At 40.5% G+C, this 22513-nt stretch overlaps 1 protein-coding gene across 1 annotated transcript; it reads right to left on the bottom strand.

The window, feature by feature from the left end:
* Window positions 1-175: 175 nt before the first annotated feature.
* Window positions 176-15640, bottom strand: f13a1b (coagulation factor XIII, A1 polypeptide b). Its single transcript, XM_026162283.1, has 15 exons — window positions 15495-15640; window positions 9860-10084; window positions 8648-8836; window positions 6777-7025; window positions 6547-6665; window positions 6361-6468; window positions 6100-6274; window positions 5345-5483; window positions 4940-5043; window positions 4678-4766; window positions 4360-4513; window positions 1935-2210; window positions 1571-1731; window positions 738-874; window positions 176-544 (listed from the first exon to the last, which is right to left on the bottom strand). The coding sequence occupies exons 2-15, from the start codon at window positions 10044-10046 to the stop codon at window positions 403-405; spliced, it is 2229 nt and encodes a 742-aa protein (XP_026018068.1). The 5' UTR covers window positions 10047-10084; window positions 15495-15640; the 3' UTR covers window positions 176-402.
* Window positions 15641-22513: the final 6873 nt, after the last annotated feature.

The following is a 22513-nucleotide window of genomic DNA, read 5'->3' as shown; positions in this document are numbered from 1 at the left end:
AAAAACTGAGCTTAAATAAATGATTAGCGGTAATAAAAGCCGAGGGAGGTCAACAGTGATCACTGACTGTTTTAGGAGCTTTTTGAGATTAAATAGAAGAAAATACAAAACATTAAACATGTTAACAACACAAAAGCCATATTAAACGCAGACTACTTTAGGCACGGAAGTAGGATTTGTCACGTCATCACTTAACAACCGGATTATATTATATAAAATATAAGCCATTTAGCAGCTAGCTATTAATTTGACTACTATCTGTGCAGCATTTGAAAACAATATCAGCAATGCTGAAGCTATGTAGCTGAAAAACTGTAGTTGCATAACAATGATATAGGCCTATATGTGGTAAAAGAATAACTGAGGCTAAATAATGCTGGGCGTTTGTGAACGTAGCAATTCTCAGGGGTTGATGGTGACAGACGCCTGGCCTTGGACCTGCCGGAGAGCAGGACAGTCCAGAGTGGCGATCACCCTGCTTGTCCCGGCCCTCTGCGGAGTGAAATACTCAGTCCAGGTCAGAGAAGAGCCTCCTATGACCAACCTGAGAAAAGACAAACACGTCAAAAATATTAAAGCAAGACGCAGAATCCTTTGAAATGGGTGTTTTGTTTTTTTTCCTTTTGCTACTATTTGGAGGTTATAAAATCTCATCCAAAGGAATAAGATGAAACTGAAACCAGTTTTTGGTTTTATGTGGAAATATTTTATACAAACAGTTGTTCATGATCACTCACCTGTAATACCTGGACTTTGGCTCCATCATCCCAGGTCCTTCCATGCGAATGTAGACGTTCTCCAGGTTGAAGCTGAAGGGGTTTGTGAACTCCACAGTTGCTATCATCTCTTCACTCACTTTGCCTCTACCAGACACCTGAAGTACACACAGGAAATGTAAAAAATCTACCCCCAAAATCCAACTTTGTATATGATAAACAGTTGCTGGATAGGACATCAAACATGTAATAAAAGCAAAGTAAACTGCCCGAGTGGAACCAGGTTTGTCTTTAATGTGATGTAGGATGCACACTGCAACTGAAGAAACACCAGCAAAGAGAAAAATGCTGCAAAAGCACACAAAACACATCAGAAATAGAAAAAAAAACTCTAAGGACAAAAAATAAATAAATTGTGAAACAAAGTGTTTCTAGGGACAAGATAAAATGACGGACGAACTGCAGCAGTGAAGAAACGTGCAGTGTTACACTGAGGCTCACTTAAAAGAAGCAGAGGGTTCATCATTGTCGAGAGGAAAGAAAGGATACAGGTATCGTGTGTTTTAACCACACGAGTCATATGTTTGCTATTAGCCGTTTACTGTTAGCTTGTCACTTTCACAGCTGTTCCATCACATAATGGTGAAACACTTCATTTTGTTTTGTGATTTTATTTATTTATTTATTTATTTATTTTTGGATTTTGTGGTATTTCCTTGTTTTGCTTCTGTTGTTTTTTTATTCAATTTCCATTGTGTTTGTGTGCTTTTCCAGCATTTTTCTATTTGCTAGCGTTTCCTTAAGACGCAATGTGTTTGATCTCTCGGGGGCCACCACAAGGAATCATTTCAGACCTCGATGATGAGTTTGGGGTTGCGCAGGGTGACGACTTTCATTGCGGTGATGATTAGACCGGTCTCTCTGATCTTCCCCGTAACAATGAAGTGGAGGTTAGCTTGTTCCACCAGACGCTTCATATATTTCTTCGACTCCACAATTGCCACCTCCTTCTTATCTGTTAAATATAAAAATATTTCTACTTTGATGTGTGTATATTTCCTTAAATCAAAGTTAGAGATAAGATAAAAGATTAAATACTCATCGAGGCAGACATTTGTCCATAACTCAGGATTACACTGAAACAGTTGTCTACATTTGGTAATCATCTGTGGTTTCATGACTATGCCTCTTCATTTCCATGCCGTACACCTGACTCACTCATTTTGGGTTCAATCACCACCCTGGGGGTCAAGAACAGGAATTCGGTGCTGGCAACTCCAGTATAATACACCACACTCCCGCTGATGTAGGCGTCCACAGTGCGGCGCTCATCACTCTTGTTTTCGAACTCCACGTTCAGCTCAAAGTTGTCACCCACGCTGATCTCCAGGTTGGGCAGGACCACGTCCACATCAGCCGCGGGAGGGCTGGACTTCTCTCGTTTGCAGCCGTACTCCTCTGCTTTTTCCAGGACTGTCCGCTCCTCTGTGCTGCCTGTGTTGGGCATTTGAAAAACATTAGTGTGTTTGTATATTAACAGAATAAATTCTGACGTCCTTTTTTATTTGCTTTGCATTTTTAAAATGGTCTTGTCTCAGAATCGTCTAATCTTTGCCCAGTTTGTGATAAATGAAGCACCAGGAGTCTTTTAGTCCAGAGTACCAACTGTGGATAAAAACAATACAGCACGATGCCAAATGGAGCTGATTTCCAAATGAAAATAACTCAAATTCACAGTGTTTTCCTAAAAACACTGCCTAATCTGGCAACCGTATTGGAGTTCATGATGCCCGACAACGAAAAAATAATGTTGCAGTTATATGCTAAATGTAAATATTAGACCATGTAATTTTTAAATCTGTGTTTTTCTCAACACATGACAAAATAGTGAACTTAGAAAATATACACAAATTGTGAAATTGCACCTCTTTAAAATGCAGCTCAATTAAACCTAGCTCCAAGAATAATTTTCACCGACAGTTCTGAGATAAGCTGCATGTTATTCTTGGATGCGCTTGTAGGACCGGCTTTAAAATCGCATGACAAAAATATCATACATAAATAAATGATATTTTAAAAAAAATATAATTTAAAAAAAAACTGCATCACCAACGTAGCCTGGAAAACATTTGCTAGTTAGATGAAGTCAGCTATCTCATCGTAGCATATTTATATGCATATTTATAATTATACGCTTCTTGGAGTGAGTGCATACACTCATGAAGTTTAGTAACTTCAGGTCACTGCAACAAGCCCAGGTACAGTTTACCGACGGATGGGTGCAGGACCTTGAAATGCACCGTGTAGAAAGTAAAGACCAGCGTACGTATCATAAGTTTACCAGTCTCACAAATCGTCGTCATAAATACACATTCGTTAACCGTTTATTAATAGGACCTTTGAGCTCAACGGTAGTTAATTAGCAGTGGAAATAATTTCTGGTAGCATCACAGAAATGTAGCAGTGACAACAATATTGTATGCTGTAATCGCACTGGACAATTAGTGATACAAAACAACTGTTTTACCCTGTGAATAAAAGTATATGTTTTTGTCAATGTACCATAATAACAGAAGCGAAACACAATATTCTGTCAGGACAATTCACTATTTATGCACAATAAACAAAGGAGCATAGCTCGACAATTTCTGTTCAGCGCCAGACTTGCTTGTAACCTATATCACCAATTATGTTAAGAAAAATGACGCATTAACTACAACAGCAGACTGACCTTTGTGGAAATGCTTGGAGCAGACTAACCTGTGAGCTGGAGTGTTCTGGGACGTTATAATTGGTCTTTGAATGGCTGCAATCCAGTCGCATCTTTGTTACTTCGGAAACATGGCTCGAACAATTTCTCTTCAACGACGTAATCCGATAACAACCGATCTCTTTACCCGTCGGCTTCCCGTGGCTGTCATGCGACCGGCTATTGCAGTTAATAACACAACAGCTTCTTGACATTTTTGTGTTTCTTTTTATCGCTGTGTGACTGGTTTCAATTGAAAGCCTGCGTGCGCTAGTACCGCTTGCCACGAGTTCCCAGAATCCTTTGCGGTTCTACCCGTGAATGACGTCACATTTTCAATCTCTATATAATATGCATGTTAAATTTTATATTTGGGGTAAAATATCAAGTCTTTTCAAGTAAACCGGTTCAAGTCCAATTCAAGTCCCAAGTCATTGGTGTAAAAGTCCAAGTCAAGTCACAAGTCTTACAACATTTTTTCAAGTCAAGTCTAAAGTCATAAAATTAATGACTCGAGTCTGACTCGAGTCCAAGTCATGTGACTCCCACACCTCTGCCCGACAGCATTCAAGAGTGCCAACAATGAGCTGTTCTCCCGTTTGAACTTGCCACCTGGCATTTCAGCTCCAAGGATTTAAACACTGACTTAGAGACTGGCGGAGCAGGGTAATCCATCACTGTAAAAATGAAGCCTAACAGTGTGTTTCTGCTCAAGTGTTTCCATTTTCTTTTCTTTTTTTCATTATTTCATGATGTCAAGGTGACTGCATTCATTTTGCACATTTTAAAGCTGCTCCTTCATTTACTGTGGCATTCTGAGCTCAGGCTCCAGCACAGAAAACAGATCTGCTGCTTCCTGAAACACTGACATTTGTGTTCGATGTAGTCCCTGACCTTCAGCAAATTTGTATTGATCTGTAATGTCGCGGCGGGTCACATCTCCTGGAGATTTGGTCAGAACCAGGCGGCCTACGTGAGTTCGGTTCACTCTGACTGGCTCCAGGGTCCCATCTTTCCTCCGGGAATGAAACACCACATCACTGTTAATCTGTAGAAGGAAAGAAATAGGCACTGTAAAAACAAATACTGTGTGCCTTCTGTCATCAAACTGCCTGGTTATTGGTCATAAAACACAACAACCAGCGAGCGACGTCATTAAATACAAACACATTCTCAGTAATTCTAGAAAGAGAGTAATTCAAAGGCATTCACCTCGGCAAACACGAACGCAGCGTCAAATGGGAAGCAAATCTGTCCGTGCTTGATGGCCTGGACTGACGCAGGTCCACATCTGTACATGCCTTTATGGATTACAAAGGAAAAATCAAAAAATCAGTGTGACTCAAAGCACAGAAAACATTTGCCTCTCCTTTTACATTGCTTTGACCTAACCCTACAGCATTGGGAAAACCAAGGGAGGAGATTATAGAATTCCCTAACCTTATTACTAAATTTTTGCTAAATTTTTGCTCACCATCACTGGTCTCCTGTGGTGTTGCATCCACAACCTGCCAGCCCCCAAAGCCAGGAGGGAGGTCAGGTCTGGACATGTAGCACTCGTTCCAGCAGTGATAGTTCCTGACAAAAAAAAGAAACAGTGGTAAATATATAATCCAGTTTAGTTTGTATCTAATAATTTAATTTAGGTATATTTTCAGAATCAATTACTTAATCTTGATTATCTGGTGCTCCTACGAGAATACTGTAAATTTATTTCTCAGTAAATTTTGTTGCAATTCTCTGGAGAACAAAAAAGTCTGATTCTGAGTACTACCATTTGAAGTGTGTTAACAGACACCTACCAACAGGAGTGCAAAACATGTAGACCAAGGCAAGTAAAGAAATCTCAGGATATCTGTTAAATGGAAAGTTTCAGTACCAGATGGAGTCCCTGGTTCTGTTTCGATCAATCTTGCCGTTTTCATCCATGATTATGTCAGTCTTCAAGTTTCCATCGTTGTCGTGAGCTGAGTAGTAGTTGGTGACGACCCGAGATGGGATGCCCAGACAGCGTAAGACTGAAATGCAGAGGCAGAACTTACAGTCAAATCAAAAACAAGGGCGGGAGTCAAGAGCTTAAGAAATGTGGTTCTAAACTGAGTGAGCTGGTGCAGAGTCAAAGGAGACTGTATGTAAAAGGCACCCACTGTGACATCAACCAATGATGAGCAGACATCATGTTTAAACCCCCAAACTGAGGATTTTGGCAGTTATCTTAGTCTATATTTTTGTTTATTTATTTATTTATTTATTTATTTTAATAAAATCAGACATACCAAGACAGGGTTGGACCTGACTGAGAATCTAAAGGAACTAGAGACCATAAACTCATTATGGACATTTTTCGTGAGGTCAAAGATGAAGGGAGCCAAAGGGCTTTCCCTTTTCTTTTTCCAACCAGAGCAGTCACTGAGTAGTGGCCATTATGCTGTATATATATATATATATATATATATATATATATATATATATATATATATATATATATATATATATATATATATATATATATATACATCTTATGCTGAACCTTCCTTAACAGATTTGTTTTTCCCCACAGAGTTCTTATAAATAAATAAATAGTTTGAAATGGAGAGTCATTTTTGAGCTACTTAGATCCAGTAAAGCTCTCACAGGTGTTGAAAACAGCAGCGTACACCCAGCACTGAGCGTAGCAGACAGGCATCTTGCTGCTGTTGTAGGTGAGCAGGATGTCCGTGCTGCCGGTCCAGGAAGTGGGTGCCACTCCATAGGTGTAGTCACCACTCCAGTTCCCCACCAAAACGCCTTCATCATCCCGAGAGTTCAGCTGCAAGGAAAAAGACAAGGCTTTAGATATTCACTGATTAAACACAGGGTACGGGAAAGCAGCACTCATATTAGCATTGCTCTCACCATGGCAGAGGCTACTCTAACGATCTTGATGGGGTCTCCTCTGTTGGTGATGGGCATTTCAGCCCGGTCCATGATGTACAAACAGGAATCCAGGATTCCATAGTTGAACTAGGCATAAAAACCCTCAGGTCAGTCACAAGACTTAACTGATAAGCCCTGAAGTGCCTCAGTCTTGTTTTCTCCTACCTGTCCATAGTTCCAGTCCCTCTCAGCAATGTCATCATAGGAGCCGTGATAGATGATCCCCATCTCGGTCATCACACACTCCTGCCTCTCCGTCTCATCATCCAGGAACACAGCATCCTCTGAGGGAAGACAACATGTGGGGTGCTTGAGTAGGACGAAAGCCAAACTGGGATGTTACAGTTCAGACTTTCAAAGACATACACATAAAAAAAGAAAACAACACAGCACACCTGCCACCCAGGGATTGAAGAGGATGTACATGTCCCTGGTGCTTTCCTTCCTGGTCCTGCGGATGCCATAAGGTGTCACCACGGCAACGTACATCTGGTACTTCCCCACAATGCAGTTTGCTGCTGGGGTGATGGCCATGGTGACCACGTTGTCAGAGGTGTTTGTGATGCGGCCTTCCCAAGTGGTCTGACGCTGCTTTGTGGGGAAGACAGGGACGTAGGTGCCCTTGCTGAACTGAGGGCTGGAGCCTGAGGGAGCAGCAAACATCAGCACATTTACATCATCACCTTTAAGTAAATATATTCTGGTGATTTATGTTTATGCAAGTCTGCTCTGATTGTTCCTAAAGCAATAATAATAATAAAAAACTGTACTCTTTTTTTTAGATATCCCCCCTGGGTCAACCCACCTGAATCAAATGATTAGTTCATTACCAGGCCTCGGGAGAACTTCAAGACATGTTGAGGAGGTAATGTAGCCATTTAAATCAGCTGTGTTGGGTCAAAGACACATAAAGCCTTTTGTCTAAAACTATTTAGAAATACTCCAAACTTAACTAACATTATTAACAGGATGCAAAACTGAGGTAGCACCAAGAATAGAAATAGAACAATCCTTTAATTGTCCCACAAGGGGAAATTTGGTTGTAACAGCAGCAAGAAAGACACATATACAAACAAACAGGACACAGAATAGAAACATACACAATTTTTTATATATTTACATCAAGGACTATAGTTACCAAAAAACAGAGTATTGTACCGTTATTAAAATTAAATAAAATTAAATACAGATAAGAGGCAAACCCAGGTTGTAGTGTGAATCGGTTGATAAAATTACAGTGCTGATGTAAACATCTGTGTTTGGTGGGAGCAGTTTTGATTGTACAGTCTGACAGCTGCAGGGAGAAAGAACGTGTGGAAACGCTCCTTCATGCATCTAGGATGCAGCAGTCTGTCACTGAAGGAGCTCGGTTGATCTGATATCCTCGTGTTGGTGTTGTTCCCAGATCATCATACTAAATGTTGTTCCAGGATCAACATTGCAAGTGACCAATCAGAATGTTGTGACGTCATACCTTTGCGACTTCGGGAAAAACCGGCGTAAAACAAAAAACTGTACTTAAGCTGCGTGAAACCGCCTCTGTCCGCCGATCAACGGACCCTGACCCTAACCCTAACCGTAACCCTTTAATAAACAGTAAGCAGAATTAATATTGTCCTTGCAACATTGGAATTTCATAAATGCACGAATGGCTTGGCGCGCAAAGGAATAACGTCACAACAATGTGATTGGTCACTTGCAATGTTGAACCTGGAACAACATTTTCATGATGGTCTGGGAACAACACCAACACGAGGATATCAGATCATCCGAAGGGGGGGCTCTGCAGTTCGGCGACAGAGACGTGTTGACTTTTGCATGTAATACCACTTTGTACCACTAGATGGTGCAGCGAATCAGTGAAATCTTCATTTAAGAACACCTTGAATTTTTATTTGTCACAGTGGCCTGGAAGAAATTTAAGGCCTTACTAGGAGAGAAACAGATCAGGCTGGTTGAAAAGAAAAATTAAAACTTGAAGAGAAGCACAGATGTGAAAATGTCGACACCCCGGCTTGATGCATGCCAAATAATCCAGGTAAGGAAATCCTAAAAAGTGAATCTGATCTGCATCTGAATCAAGTTTCTTGCATTGCAACACATCTATCTGGTAAAATTTTGTCCCCTGGTAGTGTTTTTAGTTAAATACTGTAAAGGGTAATTACAAAAAGTACCTTTAAGCCCTTAGTTGTTTACTTTAAAACTACGTTACCACCTGCTCCATGGGGACCACAGATAAGAGTAGTACTTAGTGGATTTAACTCACCGATGACAAACTCCAAAGCGAACTTATCTTCAGCAGGTTTGTAGGGACGACTGAAGGTGATCTTGACCTGGAACTCTTGTCCTCTGCGCACGATTAGATAGTCAGAGTGGTACAGCGCGGTGTGATGAGCTATCTTGTTGCTCTCATCGGGCCTTTTCATCATGTCCACCTCACTGATGTCCAGATATTCTGAACAGACAGGGAGAAACAAAGAGAGAAGACACAGGATGCATAAATTCTCAATGTTTCTTTTTTTTGTCTCCTACCACAAGAGGACAGTGATCGCCCCACTTTGGAGGAAATCAGATGAGTGACAGAAAATGAAGAGAAGCATCTGTAGAGAAAGTGGATATCAGATGCTGCTGATCATGCTTCCAGAAAAAAACTGTATTTTTCTAGAAAAACGTTTTGTTTTTTTTTTATTATTTCTGACCTACATGATATTCAGAACCCAGTATGTTCTTCAAAAGTTCAAAACTTTATCAAGCTTATTCACTTGCAGTGGGGACGGCTGAGCTGAAAGTCCTCAAATGACCTTATCTGAAAACTTTAACTTGGTTATTTCTCTGGCTTAATATTACACTTCAGTGGTTCCCCAGTCCTGCTCTCGGCATTGAAAAGGTCACTCTTATTTTGTGCTTTGCCTCCCACAGAAAGCCTTTGGATGGTCGTAGTCAACAGTTTATGTGATGAAAAGCTATCTTTTGGGAACACAGTCTGAACTGTTCTCTCCTTATTAAAAACATAAGTGTTGCACCAATAGGGAAATTCAATCGACTGTTCATTTGCGGTTGTTTACTGATGTAATTCCAGTCATTGCTTTCATAAATTCCTGTTACATCTGGATATCTCTGTGTGTGCAGCTCTTTGACGGTAATTCAGACTGCAGTGCAGTGACATGCAGCAGGAAGTGAGCAGAATTTATCCCCTTTGGACGTCATTCATGTGTCAGTCATGCGTAAAACGTACTGGAAACTGACAGGAAAGGGGCTTTATCTTCTCCACAGAAGACCCACTGTGTCATCAAATAACTTTTTTTTTTTAATTTTCTATAAATAACAGCTTACTGTCGAGAAGAACAGACTCGTCCAGTTCTTTACATGATCTGACAAGCGTCTTCCCCTTTGGGTTTACTGAACTTTTTTCTCACTTCAATGCATGCATATTTTCAAGAAACGTATCACATACATAAACATGAAATTCCTCCTTCACCTGTCAGAGGAGGGTATCCCCTGGGGCCTGGTTGAATAAAGTACTCATACTCGGGGATGTCGCTTGTCTCAGAGTTGGCGCTGGCAGCAGGAGCTGCGGCGCGGCCACGGTTTGTCACTTTGGGAGGAGGTCCAGTGGGAGCGGGAGGAGCAGGAGAAGGAGCCGCGATGGTAGCTTCATCAGACATGATAGTGATTGCTCAGGGTGGGTGATTTCAGACAGGAACTAGGAGGGAAGAGAGGATGTGTGAATACTAAATTATTAGCAATGCTGGGTGAAATAGTAGAGTCAGTGTCATGCAACTTTAAACAAGTCCAAATCTGGGCACATGCCACAGACTGAAGCAGAATCTGTAAGAACATAAAGAAAGTGAAGAAGAATGTGCTCACCTCCATAACAGAATTAAAGACCGACACCATTACCATCAACAACAACAACCATCTTGTTTTATTTACTGTTGGTAAAATTATTTTCTTTCCAATTCATCTGTCAAGCTCCTAAAGGCCTGTTTTCAAATTGATCTGCCTTCCACCTCTGGAAAATTGGGGAAAGATTTTCATACATATATAGATAGATTAAAGTCCAAAAAGATCACACGCTAAGATGAAGTTGGGGTGTAACCAAACCTTCCACATGCCTCGATAAATACTTTTCGGGTTATATCTTTTATGTCACACATGGCTTGCATGTGTGTTTGTGGCTTGGATAGAGACTTGGTTTATAGTCACTCCCATTCCTGCAAGCTCCTGGTCATGAAAGACAATTTTAGTGTTTTATGATTTATTTTCACTCCACAAATAATGTTTGTTTTTGTGGTTACAGAACGTGGAAAAAATGACATAAGCTTCAGCACAGAGCATTTATCATGTCTAAAAGAAAAGGACTTATTCCAGTCATGAATGGAAACCACAAAGAATCTTACTTCAGTGTGTTTACTGAAGTAAGATTACTTAGTTTGGCAATAATATCAATAGACTTTATTCACATGTCAGTTTGCAAAGTGTTTTGAAAGACAGACAACACATTGTAGGTGATAAAGGTACATGAAGCTGAGCTGTGGCAGAAAACAAAAGCAAAGCTCCTGAAATCATTACGAGGAGATTTAAAAATGGGGGTATGTGTTATTACTACTAGTAGTACCAGTGATTGTATGTTATACAGTGGCAGTAGTTTTTTCCCCAAATGTTTGAAATGTAACTGCATGCTTTTATTACTGTGATATTTACAGTGGGGCAAAAAAGTATTTAGTCAGCCACCGATTGTGCAAGTTCCCCCACCTAAAATGATGACAGAGGTCAGTAATTTGCACCAGAGGTACACTTCAACTGTGAGAGACAGAATGTGAAAAAAAAAAAATCCATGAATCCACATGGTAGGATTTGTAAAGAATTTATTCGTAAATTAGGGTGGAAAATAAGTATTTGGTCAATAACAAAAATACAACTCAATACTTTGTAACATAACCTTTGTTGGCAATAACAGAGGTCAAACGTTTACTATAGGTCTTTACCAGGTTTGCACACACAGTAGCTGGTATTTTGGCCCATTCCTCCATGCAGATCTTCTCGAGAGCAGTGATGTTTTGGGGCTGTCGCCGAGAAACACGGACTTTCAACTCCCGCCACAGATTTTCTATGGGGTTGAGGTCTGGAGACTGGCTAGGCCACTCCAGGACTTTCAAATGCTTCTTACGGAGCCACTCCTTTGTTGCCCGGGCGGTGTGTTTTGGATCATTGTCATGTTGGAAGACCCAGCCTCGTTTCATCTTCAAAGTTCTCACTGATGGAAGGAGGTTTTGGCTCAAAATCTCACGATACATGGCCCCATTCATTCTGTCCTTAACACGGATCAGTCGTCCTGTCCCCTTGGCAGAAAAACAGCCCCATAGCATGATGTTTCCACCCCCATGCTTCACAGTAGGTATGGTGTACTTGGGATGCAACTCAGTATTCTTCTTCCTCCAAACACGACGAGTTGAGTTTATACCACAAAGTTCTACTTTGGTTTCATCTGACCACATGACATTCTCCCAATCCTCTGCTGTATCATCCATGTGCTCTCTGGCAAACTTCAGACGGGCCTGGACATGCACTGGCTTCAGCAGCGGAACACGTCTGGCACTGCGGGATTTGATTCCCTGCCGTTGTAGTGTGTTACTGATGGTGACCTTTGTTACTTTGGTCCCAGCTCTCTGCAGGTCATTCACCAGGTCCCCCCGTGTGGTTCTGGGATCTTTGCTCACCGTTCTCATGATCATTTTGACCCCACGGGATGAGATATTGCGTGGAGCCCCAGATCGAGGGAGATTATCAGTGGTCTTGTATGTCTTCCATTTTCTGATGATTGCGCCCACAGTTGATTTTTTCACACCAAGCTGCTTGCCTATTGTAGATTCACTCTTCCCAGTCTGGTGCAGGTCTACAGTACTTTTCCTAGTGTCCTTCGAAAGCTCTTTGGTCTTGGCCATGGCGGAGTTTGGAGTCTGACTGTTTGAGGCTGTGGACAGGTGTCTTTTATACAGATGATGAGTTCAAACAGGTGCCATTCATACAGGTAACGAGTGGGGGACAGAAAAGCTTCTTACAGAAGACGTTACAGGTCTGTGAGAGCCAGAGATTTTCCTTGTTTGAGGTGACCAAATACTTATTTTCCACCCTAATTTACCAATAAATTCTTTACAAATCCTACCATGTGGATTTATGGATTTTTTTTTCACATTCTGTCTCTCACAGTTGAAGTGTACCTCTGGTGCAAATTACTGACCTCTGTCATCATTTTAAGTGGGGGAACTTGCACAATCGGTGGCTGACTAAATACTTTTTTGCCCCACTGTATATATTTTTTTTACTTTTAAATCTGAATCTTTAGGTGGTTTGGGGCATTTTATATCCATATCTTACATATTCTAACTTACTGAGCCAGTCATATCTGTCACTGGTGGTCAAAAGGTTGAGTCTGTTTGAGTTTATAGAAAAGGGAACAGTCTGTATTTGTTCAAAGTTGTTTTTTGCTAACATCGGGTCAGATTACATAAAGGTTGTGACATAAAGCACAATGCCACTGGTGAAAATCGATAACTTTTTGCTTTTAATTCATGGTTAATCCACGTATAGAGGTGTCTTCGTGGTGCTAATAGTGAGCCACACTGTGACCTCAGTGTTTTCAAACTGCGGTTGTTTCTTTGGTAATAGGTCAGCACATTCGGCTGCTACCTTTGTGGTTTGAGCCCACTCATGAGAGTTTCCTGCTTTAGCAGTGTAGTCACTCTTAGTTCAGATATCAAAACCTTCATACAAAAACTCAGGAAATAAAGCTGTGGATTAACAGAGCCTGGCTGTTTAATCAATAATGAGAGAAAAGATATAAAGATACAGCTTCTATAACTTAAGAGCAAATAGAGGCCCATTAGACAGGAAGACACAGCACACTCTGCAGCCCCGTAGTTCAGCCTGTTTCTGTTTCAACCAAAGAGCTGGTGGGTTGAGCCCCCCTGGGACGCCCATTGTTTTTGACAATGTAAGCTCTCTGATTATGGTGGTAAGCTTGCTACTCTTTGCATTCACATACATAATCTAAGGACAAAGGAGAAGCTTTTCATTACTGGAAATGTGTGGTTTCTCTCAGCAGCCACTTGTGGTCTGTGTTTTATTAGCCAATCACATCAGAGCAGGCTTTTTTGCATGCTGGTAAACAGTGAGTAAAATGAGGATTGCATTTGCTGAACTCCAATCTCAAATGCAGTGGTTGTTGTCTGATGATAATGTGCCTTTTGTTAGCTTTTTAAAATGACCTGCATTCATAAACAATAGATGGTGGCCAGGATAGGAATTATTTGATTGGATATCCACCGGCTCACCTGGAAGTTCCCAGTAAATTACTCTTTGCTTGGAGAGGTTAAGTCATCAGAGTAAGAACTGTGATGAGGATGAATTGGAATATCAGGTTGTGCTTTATGCTTTATGATGCATAAAGAGATAACTTGCATGTTTGACCTTTTGAATCCATTTAATGTCAAAGTCACACCCCTCACGCCCTCGAGGCTTCGGGTTGTTTTTGGTTTAATCATGCAACTACTGTTGCTAAGAGCCTTGCTTTTAGACTTGAGACTTGAGTAAAGGCAAAAAAACAAACAGAGGTATAACTTAGCAGAGCTGTTTGACATGTATTTCCTCTTACTGGGGATGAAAGGTTCAACCAGCATGCCCACTCCAAGAGGTCCTCCCACATTACGTTTTGTGCCATAATGCATGGGATATTTCAAATTGTGTAGGCTATATTGGGCTTAATGATACTTTGCATCACTCTGTCTTTCCAAGGCATCCCAATAAGGCAATCTGTGCCACTGGTGGTTCAGGTGAAAACAGAGCGCTCACTGTGCTGTATGATGAGTCATCCAGCACACACCCCCACATTATACAACAGTGGGTTTTACTCTGAGCCAGGTGTTTTTACCACAGACTCCACGTAGTGTGCACCCTGCAAGCATCTTATGAAAGCAGCACTTGTGTATATAATGCTTAAATCAGCCTTTCCTATACTTATGTAATCTTTATGGCACTAGCTGCACGCCTTCCTGCACGGCAGTGGCAGCCCACTCTGCCTGTTGCAAGCAGGGTTTTGGTAACCCCCATCTGGGCTGAAGGGTTGATGTCATTTTTGTCCTGTTTCTTGTTTTGTGGATTTAATGAGTCACTGAGTAGACCAACTGTGTCTGTTTGCATCCTTTTGGTTTATTCACACCTAGGGCCAAGTTTGAATCCAGCAGTTTGATTAGTCACCACAGTGGTCATTACCTTTTCTCTTTTTGCAGCTGAGCTATTATACGGTCATATTTAGTAAAATATTAACTTGGGAGAGTAATAATACCCACCAAATGAATATATTAAAGCAAAAAGGACACAATTAACCTAACTCAAAAAGTTAGTGGATTGGATAAAGTATGACACTGTGAATGCTGAAGTGAATCTGCAAAACTGTCATAAACTGAATAGCTGTAACCATAATTAAACCTGTTTTGTTACTTTACAACACTACTTCTCTGTTTTCGAATAACACTGGAGTGCTTAATGTGTTTGTTTTTTTCAGTGTTTTTGGGGGCAACTGCTGACACAGAAAAAAAACCCTGCAGGTAAAACAATAAAACCATGAAAAGAGCCAAAGACTCTCGTTAAAGCCTTTATTTAAGCAGACTAAGTCTGGGATGCATTAAAGGGTTTGTAGACGCAGCATGTGCATAGTTAGTGATTAACCTCTGGTTATAGTTTTTTCATTTGCACATATATTAATAACTCTGGTCATTTTCTCACAGTTACTGCCCACTGATAATGTTCAGGTTATAACCACTTGGTTATTACATTTAGTTAATTTGGTGGAAAATGTGAAAATGTGACCCACTAAACATAACTAAATTAAAATGCAACAAAGTGTATCAGTAAGAGTGATGATAGGGCATATAGTGATGTGCTAGAAGCTTCGTTAGACACACTCAGAGTTGTTGTGATTGCACAACAACAGTTCTTAAATGACTCTCAGATGGAAATACATTTCTTCACATCTGGAAGTTATAAACAAACATTTGCCAAATTGCAAAGGAATTTTAGTGTAGTAAAATAGTTTCACCAAAGCTGTTACTTACCAGTCAATCTTCGTATATGGAAAGAGCTCAAAATGTGGAGCGGACACAGACACACCTCAGCTGAAGTTGTAGAGGAAAGCTGTTGTTTGTTGGAGTCGGTCTGCTGCTGCCCCATGCAGGAGTCTTCTGCTTCTCCTTATATACCCCACTGAAGGAAGGAAAAGCGTGTGTGTGTGTGTGTGTGTGTGTGTGTGTGTGTGTGTGTGTGTGTGTGTGTGTGTGTGTGTGTGTGTGTGTGTGAGACATCTGCAGAGAAAGACGTGTAACTGTGCTGTCCAGCTTAGAAACAGGATGTGGAATGTACCATCTTCATACAACCCACAGATGGATGCGGCTCAGGCACATAAAGTCACTGACTAAGTTTCTGGTTTGAGATATTTGAGGACTCACATGAATAAACCTGCACTTAACTCTTTCTACCTTGAACACTGCGGAAACTGTTATTAAACACAACACTTCTTAAATGTTGCTGTTTACAGTCATAAAAGTAGATGCAGTACGGGGCAGAGTAGCAATTCAGAATGTTTTTATTTTATTTTGTTTTCAGAAATGCTTCAAATAAAACCACCTTTTTCTAGCTCATTTTACATCACACATCATGCAGTTTAAAACATATAACAATAGTATCAAAAAGGTATTATTACAGTTTCTGTTAGGCAGTGTGATCTTTAAAAAATGAGGAAAATTTATACATTTTTGTCTGATTGACAAGCTTCCTTTTTCATCATGGCAATGATCCCAAACATACTGTCAAAGCAGTAAGAACATACCTGGATGGAAAAACACACAGAATGAGACACTTTGTGTGCTATCCCTAAATCATTGCACCTTTTTCCCACTTTCAAAGCTAAATATAAAGAAATGAGAATGGCTCAAGACTTTTGCACAGTACTGTACACCTAGAAGGTTCACTCTAGACTTAAACATAAGTGCTTCTGAAATTAATAGTAAATTTAACTCACAAAAAGTAGCTGTCGACCTTGTGTTATGTTTGTTATGTATTAATTTAGCATTGTAAATTATTTATAGTTTCCTCCCACTTATGTCGGTTCATTGTTGGTTCAAAAGCATTTTGATGGAGGATGTCTATTTCAGTGTGTTTATAAATTAAATGTGATTTGTTTTAGCTTTCTTTTTTAAATATAACCCTTTTACTCAGTATAAGATGTGGTCTTTGTGCTGCATGTTCATTCACTTTTAATAGCGGTGACTCTGTTTGTTGTTGCTATTTGCTCATGTGCTAGTTTTATTGAAAGTGTTGGCTTTGGTTTTTTATTATTTCAAGGTTATGATAACTCTGCTACGCCACTAAAAAGTATTTGCCATCTCAGTCTGTTTGTGCTGTGTTTAAAGTATATTTGTATGTATATAATAAATAGCTTCACAAATCAAGCTTCTTGGTTTGTCAAATGACTCCAAGAAAAAAGCCTAACATTTTCTCTGCTGGCAGGAATTCAAAGTTTATGTAGAAACCATATCAGATGTGAAAGAAAAATCCTGATGTGAAAAACTGGGGTTAAAGCCTGGTCAGCTTGGGGGAAGAAAAACATACCTGGTTATGTTTGTAAGCGCGTGGTCTGGGTTTTTTTTAAAAAGGCTAAGGTTAGACGGTATGGCAAAGCTATTTATTCTATCATTTCTAAAACTGGCTCATGGGAACATTTTAACTCTTGAAAGCCCAATGATCTACTGGAATCACTGGGTGAAAATTCCTATTTTAACACTAAGGCAACTAAGGAAGTACTTGCTTTACTTGTTGGGACATTTCTACACTGCTTCAGCCTCACACTTGTTGAATCTCAAGTTGCATACATTTTTTTTGTTACTGTCTGGCTGAGTAGCTGACTGTGTGAAGTATGAACAGTAGACCCGAGTGCAGACAGAACGTAGAACGTAATTGAGTCAACAAGAAAAAAGAGCCGTTTAATATGGCTGATGGAAAAATACAAAGTAATGCATATGTCAAACAAAGACGAGAACAAACAATGACCTAAACTGGGGAAACTAAAAATAAAACATGAAAAACTCTAAACATGAAACTTGGCGTGGATACAAAGATACCTGATATGACATAGACATGGCGCAAAAGACAACAGACGCCCTGACATTAAACAAAGGAGGACAGAGGACTTAAATACACAGAAAGATAAAGAGAGGATTGGGAACAGGTGGGCCCTCAGCTGGGACAAATCAGACCTAACGAGACAAGGGGAAGCAAAACAAGACACACTGCACACAGGAAAGTGCTCTAGCACTATATGAGTGCTTGTGTATTTATACACAAGCACTCATATATATTCAAATAATTTAAAAAAACTTTCATTTACCTGTTACTACCACACACCAAATCCGGTCGTTGGTACTTGCTGGCTTGTGTAGCCTCTGGGTAACAAAAGCTCAGCACTGCGCCCAGCATCCTGGAGTACTTCTGTTGTGTTTTGGAGTTTTTACGTGTTTTTGAGTTTGTAGGTGCTTCGGAGTTGTTATGTGCTTCTAAGTTTTTACGTGTTTTGTCAGTTGGGGCCACCGTAAATATACTTTTATTTATTCACTCCACATAAAATGTAATAAATAAATCATATAATACAAAAACCAACTGGTCACAGTTCAACTTTTAACTAAACCTGCAAACCACAACACAATTAAATATAAATTAAAATATGAAAACAAAAAGAAGATGCACATTCTCTGTCATACGGGCCTGCATGAATAAACTTTCTGAATCCTTTATCATCCGCAACTGAAAATAGTTGTGGATGATTACTATACCTTTCCAATGTGACTGTCACAATCCTGGGTCTTATGACCCAGTGTTTTGAGTTTTAGTTCATTTTGATGTTTTAGTTTATGTAAGCCCTTCAGGTTCCTAAGTTCATTTGTTATCATGCTTAAGTGTTTCTAGTTCTTATTATTTCCCCCTCGTGTTTCCAACTATGGTAAATCTCCCCTGCTCTTCATGTGTTTCATGTCTGCGTCTTTCATTGTGAAGTTTGGGTTGTCATGTCTACGTCTCATTATGTTTCCTGTTTTATTGTGAAGAGGTCTGGTGTTTCTGTGTTCATCGTGTTCAGTTTTACTCTTCCCCTGTGGCGTTGTTATGTTCATGTTGATCTTCTGTGCCTTTCTGTTCCATGTTTCAGATCCCTATGTTCTGTCTCCCCCAGCCTGTTAAGTTCACATGTCTTGAGTTCCGTCAGTGTGTTTCCTGTTTTACTTTCACAGTCTGTTCTATGTTAATGTTTCTAGTTTTGCTTCCCTTGCCTCGTCCTGCTTAATTACTCTCAGCTGTGCTCTCCTCCTGTGGCTCATTCCCTCTCGTTATCCCTCAGTGTATTTAAGCCCCAAGTTTCTCTTTGTCAGTGTTGTGTCCTCCCTCATAGCTGTGTGATTTTTCCCTGTGGCACCTTGTGCTTTAGATTTCCCAGGTTAGTTTACTTTGTATTGTTTTTCGTGTCCCACTTCACGCCAGCAATAAAGCTGTGTGTTTTGAGTTTACCTTTTGACTCTGTGAGTTTGCGTTTGGGTCCTACTCTTGCCTGCACACAGCCGTACTGTGACAGTGACGTTGTTATCCCTGGCTCTCTTTCTCTCTTTCCCTCCCGCTCTCTTCCTGTGCTACTGCGAGTGTAACTACCGCCTCTGATGGGTTTAGATTTTATTATTGTCATTTGTATTAAGAAATATTTAACCATATATGCTTAGAGGTGTATAATCGATTGTTTAGTGATTGGATGTGTAGGGTTAGGGTTAGGGGTAGTTAGACTACTTTAGTAGTCTGCAACTTTGTGTGCATTCCAGAGTGTTCTGGCATTCACACCCACATCCTAGGAGCATGGGAGAGGTCGTACCTTCTCTTATTGTTTTGTGGTAGGATAAACGTATCTATATCTGTTTTAGTCTAAGTGCCTTTTGTTTAGATGAACTGCTGGACTTCCAGACCAGCAGGTTTAGGGAAGTCTTTATGTGGTCACACACTGACCCCACACACACACACACACACACACACACACACACACACACTTACACAACGCACAGGTAAGGTACTCTTTGTGTGTATGTAGACGTCGTATGTCAATGAACCTATGCATATTCATGTAACCTCAATAAAAGAGCAGTGTTACAGGGGAGCGGATGAGAGCGACTGGGGTCAAGCGAAGGGACGGCGTTTTTCCAGTTCTCTCCTGTGCACGAGAAAGATAAAGAACTTTGCCTACTCGTGTCTTGCTTTGCTGTGTAATTAAATTGTCCTTAACGTTCCAGTGAATAGGTTTATGCTGCAAACCTATCAGCCACTCCCCCCTCTTCCCAGTGCAAAGCACAAGGCTCGCGTGTGGAGTAAAGCAGAAAAAAAGTGCAAGAGAGAGGGTGAGAGAAGGAAAAAAAAACCCACGGCTCGCGATAAGGAGCCGGCTCGCGTCGTTCATGTCAAAGATCCGGCTCTAAGAGCCGTTTCGTTCGCAACCGACACATCACTATGTTCCAGTTTGTATTCTGCTAATGTTACCACTGCTATTTTTGCTAATATGGTATTACCACCTTTGCAAACACTGCTACATCTGTGGCTGCTCGCAGTCACAGTTAGCCTGCTCTAGCATTAACATGTTGCTGTGGAGTCACTAGATGTAAACAGTTTTCCATACTGGCACTGATATTGTGTCAAAGGTTAATAAAGAGCAACAAATGAGTCCAAAAACAATAGAAGTCAAAACTTCCGAGGAGTGGATGGTTAGTACATGAACAAAATATCTCTTTCATTAATACGTGAGAAAGACTTTCCATCAGTGGTACTCAAACCATAAAATATGGTTTAATTTTCAGAGCTGGAAAGACGTGCACTCTTAAATCAGCCATAAAAAGAAACTTTATTGGCCGCAGTTCTTTTACTTTAAAAATGAAACCCCACAAGCCTCACGGTTCAACTAAAATTACAGAGGGAACACGGCACTGTACATTTCTGTGTTTCCCATTTCCACCACTAGCACTTATCTTCTCCATTGACCAGTTAATTTCAGGGGCAAACTAATCAGCAAATGCCAATGGAAATTTACATGATACATTAAAGAGAGCTCCAGCACAGATGGTGGAATTTTTCGGGCTGATTTTTTATTCATGATATGGACTCTTTTAGATGCTGGACAGCCTCACATTTGGATGGGATTGCTGCCGCTGCTGCAGGGAGTCCAATAAAAGTAATTCATTTGACATTTACAAAAAGCAGCGCGCGTGTCAAAAGGCATCCATCATGGTAATACTCGCAGAACACTTAACAGACCTCAAAACAGCTCCGCTTGGGTTAATGGTGCCAAATCAATATGGCTGATTCAGTCCTTTCCATAAACAGGGTTTGTTTTTATTAACCCTGAGCAGTGCTGGAGGAAAGGTTGAATCATAAAGAACATGATCTAATATTTGTGTGTGTTTTCATGGTGCTCACTGGACAGGACAGGAGAACATGGTGTACCATGTGTGTATACCCAGAGAGGTCACACAGCCAAGGTGCAGGGACACAATACAACAACTCTTAGGAAATAAATGCATCCCGTATTTCAGATTGACCTGGGGTAAAGCTAAATTGTTATTTTCCTCTGTGCTAATCTAGCTTCTCTCTCATACTATATTTAAGTAAAAATAAAATATATACAGCATGTATAATATGTCTGCCTATGAACAAACTGAAGAAATGGGAAAAATCCTGTTCAGTCCATTATTTCAATATTTCATCTCAGAATCTCAGTTCTTTTCTCCTGCTTTTTGTGTAACTGGGAACATAATCTCTCTGTGAGGCCCATTTAATAGCTGTTCTAGCTTTTCTATCATATCGCCTAAGTTTGTTGTCAGTTAGCCCGAAAGACCCACAAAATCGTTGTCCATCACTTGAAGGTGGTTGGATGCTACTGGATATTTCAGGACACGGTTGCTTAGGTAATCCTTCAATGTCTTTTACTACCAGGTCTTTATCCTACACTCATTGGCAATCGCTTCACTCACTCATCTGGAAGTTATAGGAATACAGTGGCTTGCAAAACCCTAAAAGACTGGCAGCTGTAATTGCAGCAAAAGGTGGTTCTACAAAGTATTGACTCAGGGGGCTGAATAATTACGCACACCCCACTTTGCAGTTATTTATTTGTAAAAAATGTTTGGAATCATGTATGATTTTCATTCCACTTCTCACATGTACACCACTTTGTATTGGTCTTTCACGTGGAATTCAAGGGGGCCGAATACTTTTGCAAGCCACTGTATTTGACCTGCGCGGTCACCATGCCACCATTTTTCTTTGTAGTTTCTGGTGTTCATATCATTATGAATCCCTCCTAGTATGGCTGTAGCTTTGATTTGTTGGTCAAACATCACTTTGAAGCTGATGGACAGTCACTTGTAGACATTACGAGTTCAGTTGCCTAGAGGAGGCTCTTAAGCTTCACTGGAAGCAACATGGAAACCAGAAACCACAGAACGTGAATAAGATTCTGCAAGTAAGGAAGAAATAAGTGTTGGTAATGGGAAGTGGGTGAGAGCCAAGATAAACTTCTCAACTTCCAGGTGAGCGACTGGAGAGTCTGGAATGTGTGACCAGATGTCAATTTGTCAGCAAATTGGTATTTACAACAAGGTCATATATCAGAGCCATTCTTCACTGTAATTGGTAGTGAAGTGAATTACTGTCAGTGCGCCCCAAGGCAGCTGTGGCTACAATGTAGCTTGCCATCGCCAGTGTGTGAATGTGTGTGTGAATGGGTGAATGACTGAATGTAGTGTGAAGCGCTTTGGGGTCCTTAGGGACTAGAAAAGTGCTATACAAATGCAGGCCATTTACCATTTACCATTTTTACTTCAGTCGCTCACATGGATTTTGATTGTAATTTATCTCAGTTCTTCAACATTAGCGGTTCATTTTCCCATAGTTGCTCGATGCTGTGAATGTCATTCAGTTTCTGTGCAACCCGGTCACCATGTCACTTCTAGTTTGGACACAACTTAAGGTCAAGATGTTCAGATCCATAAAACCACAGAAA

This window comes from Astatotilapia calliptera, chromosome 3 (genome assembly GCF_900246225.1).
Source record: "Astatotilapia calliptera chromosome 3, fAstCal1.2, whole genome shotgun sequence".
NCBI lineage: Eukaryota > Metazoa > Chordata > Actinopteri > Cichliformes > Cichlidae > Astatotilapia > Astatotilapia calliptera.
Note: the sequence above shows the minus strand (reverse complement) of the source record. Positions and strands in the feature narration are given on the sequence as shown.

Bases quoted from the DNA above. Each gene is read 5' to 3' on its own strand.
- f13a1b (XM_026162283.1), bottom strand. From the start codon at position 10,046: ATGTCTGATGAAGCTACCATCGCGGCTCCTTCTCCTGCTCCTCCCGCT. The intron at 6,469-6,546 runs GTAGGAGAAAAC...TTTTATGCCTAG, and splicing joins GGGACTGGAACTATGGACAG to TTCAACTATGGAATCCTGGA. The intron at 545-737 runs GTGAGTGATCAT...GTCTTTTCTCAG, and splicing joins CCAAAGTCCAGGTATTACAG to GTTGGTCATAGGAGGCTCTT.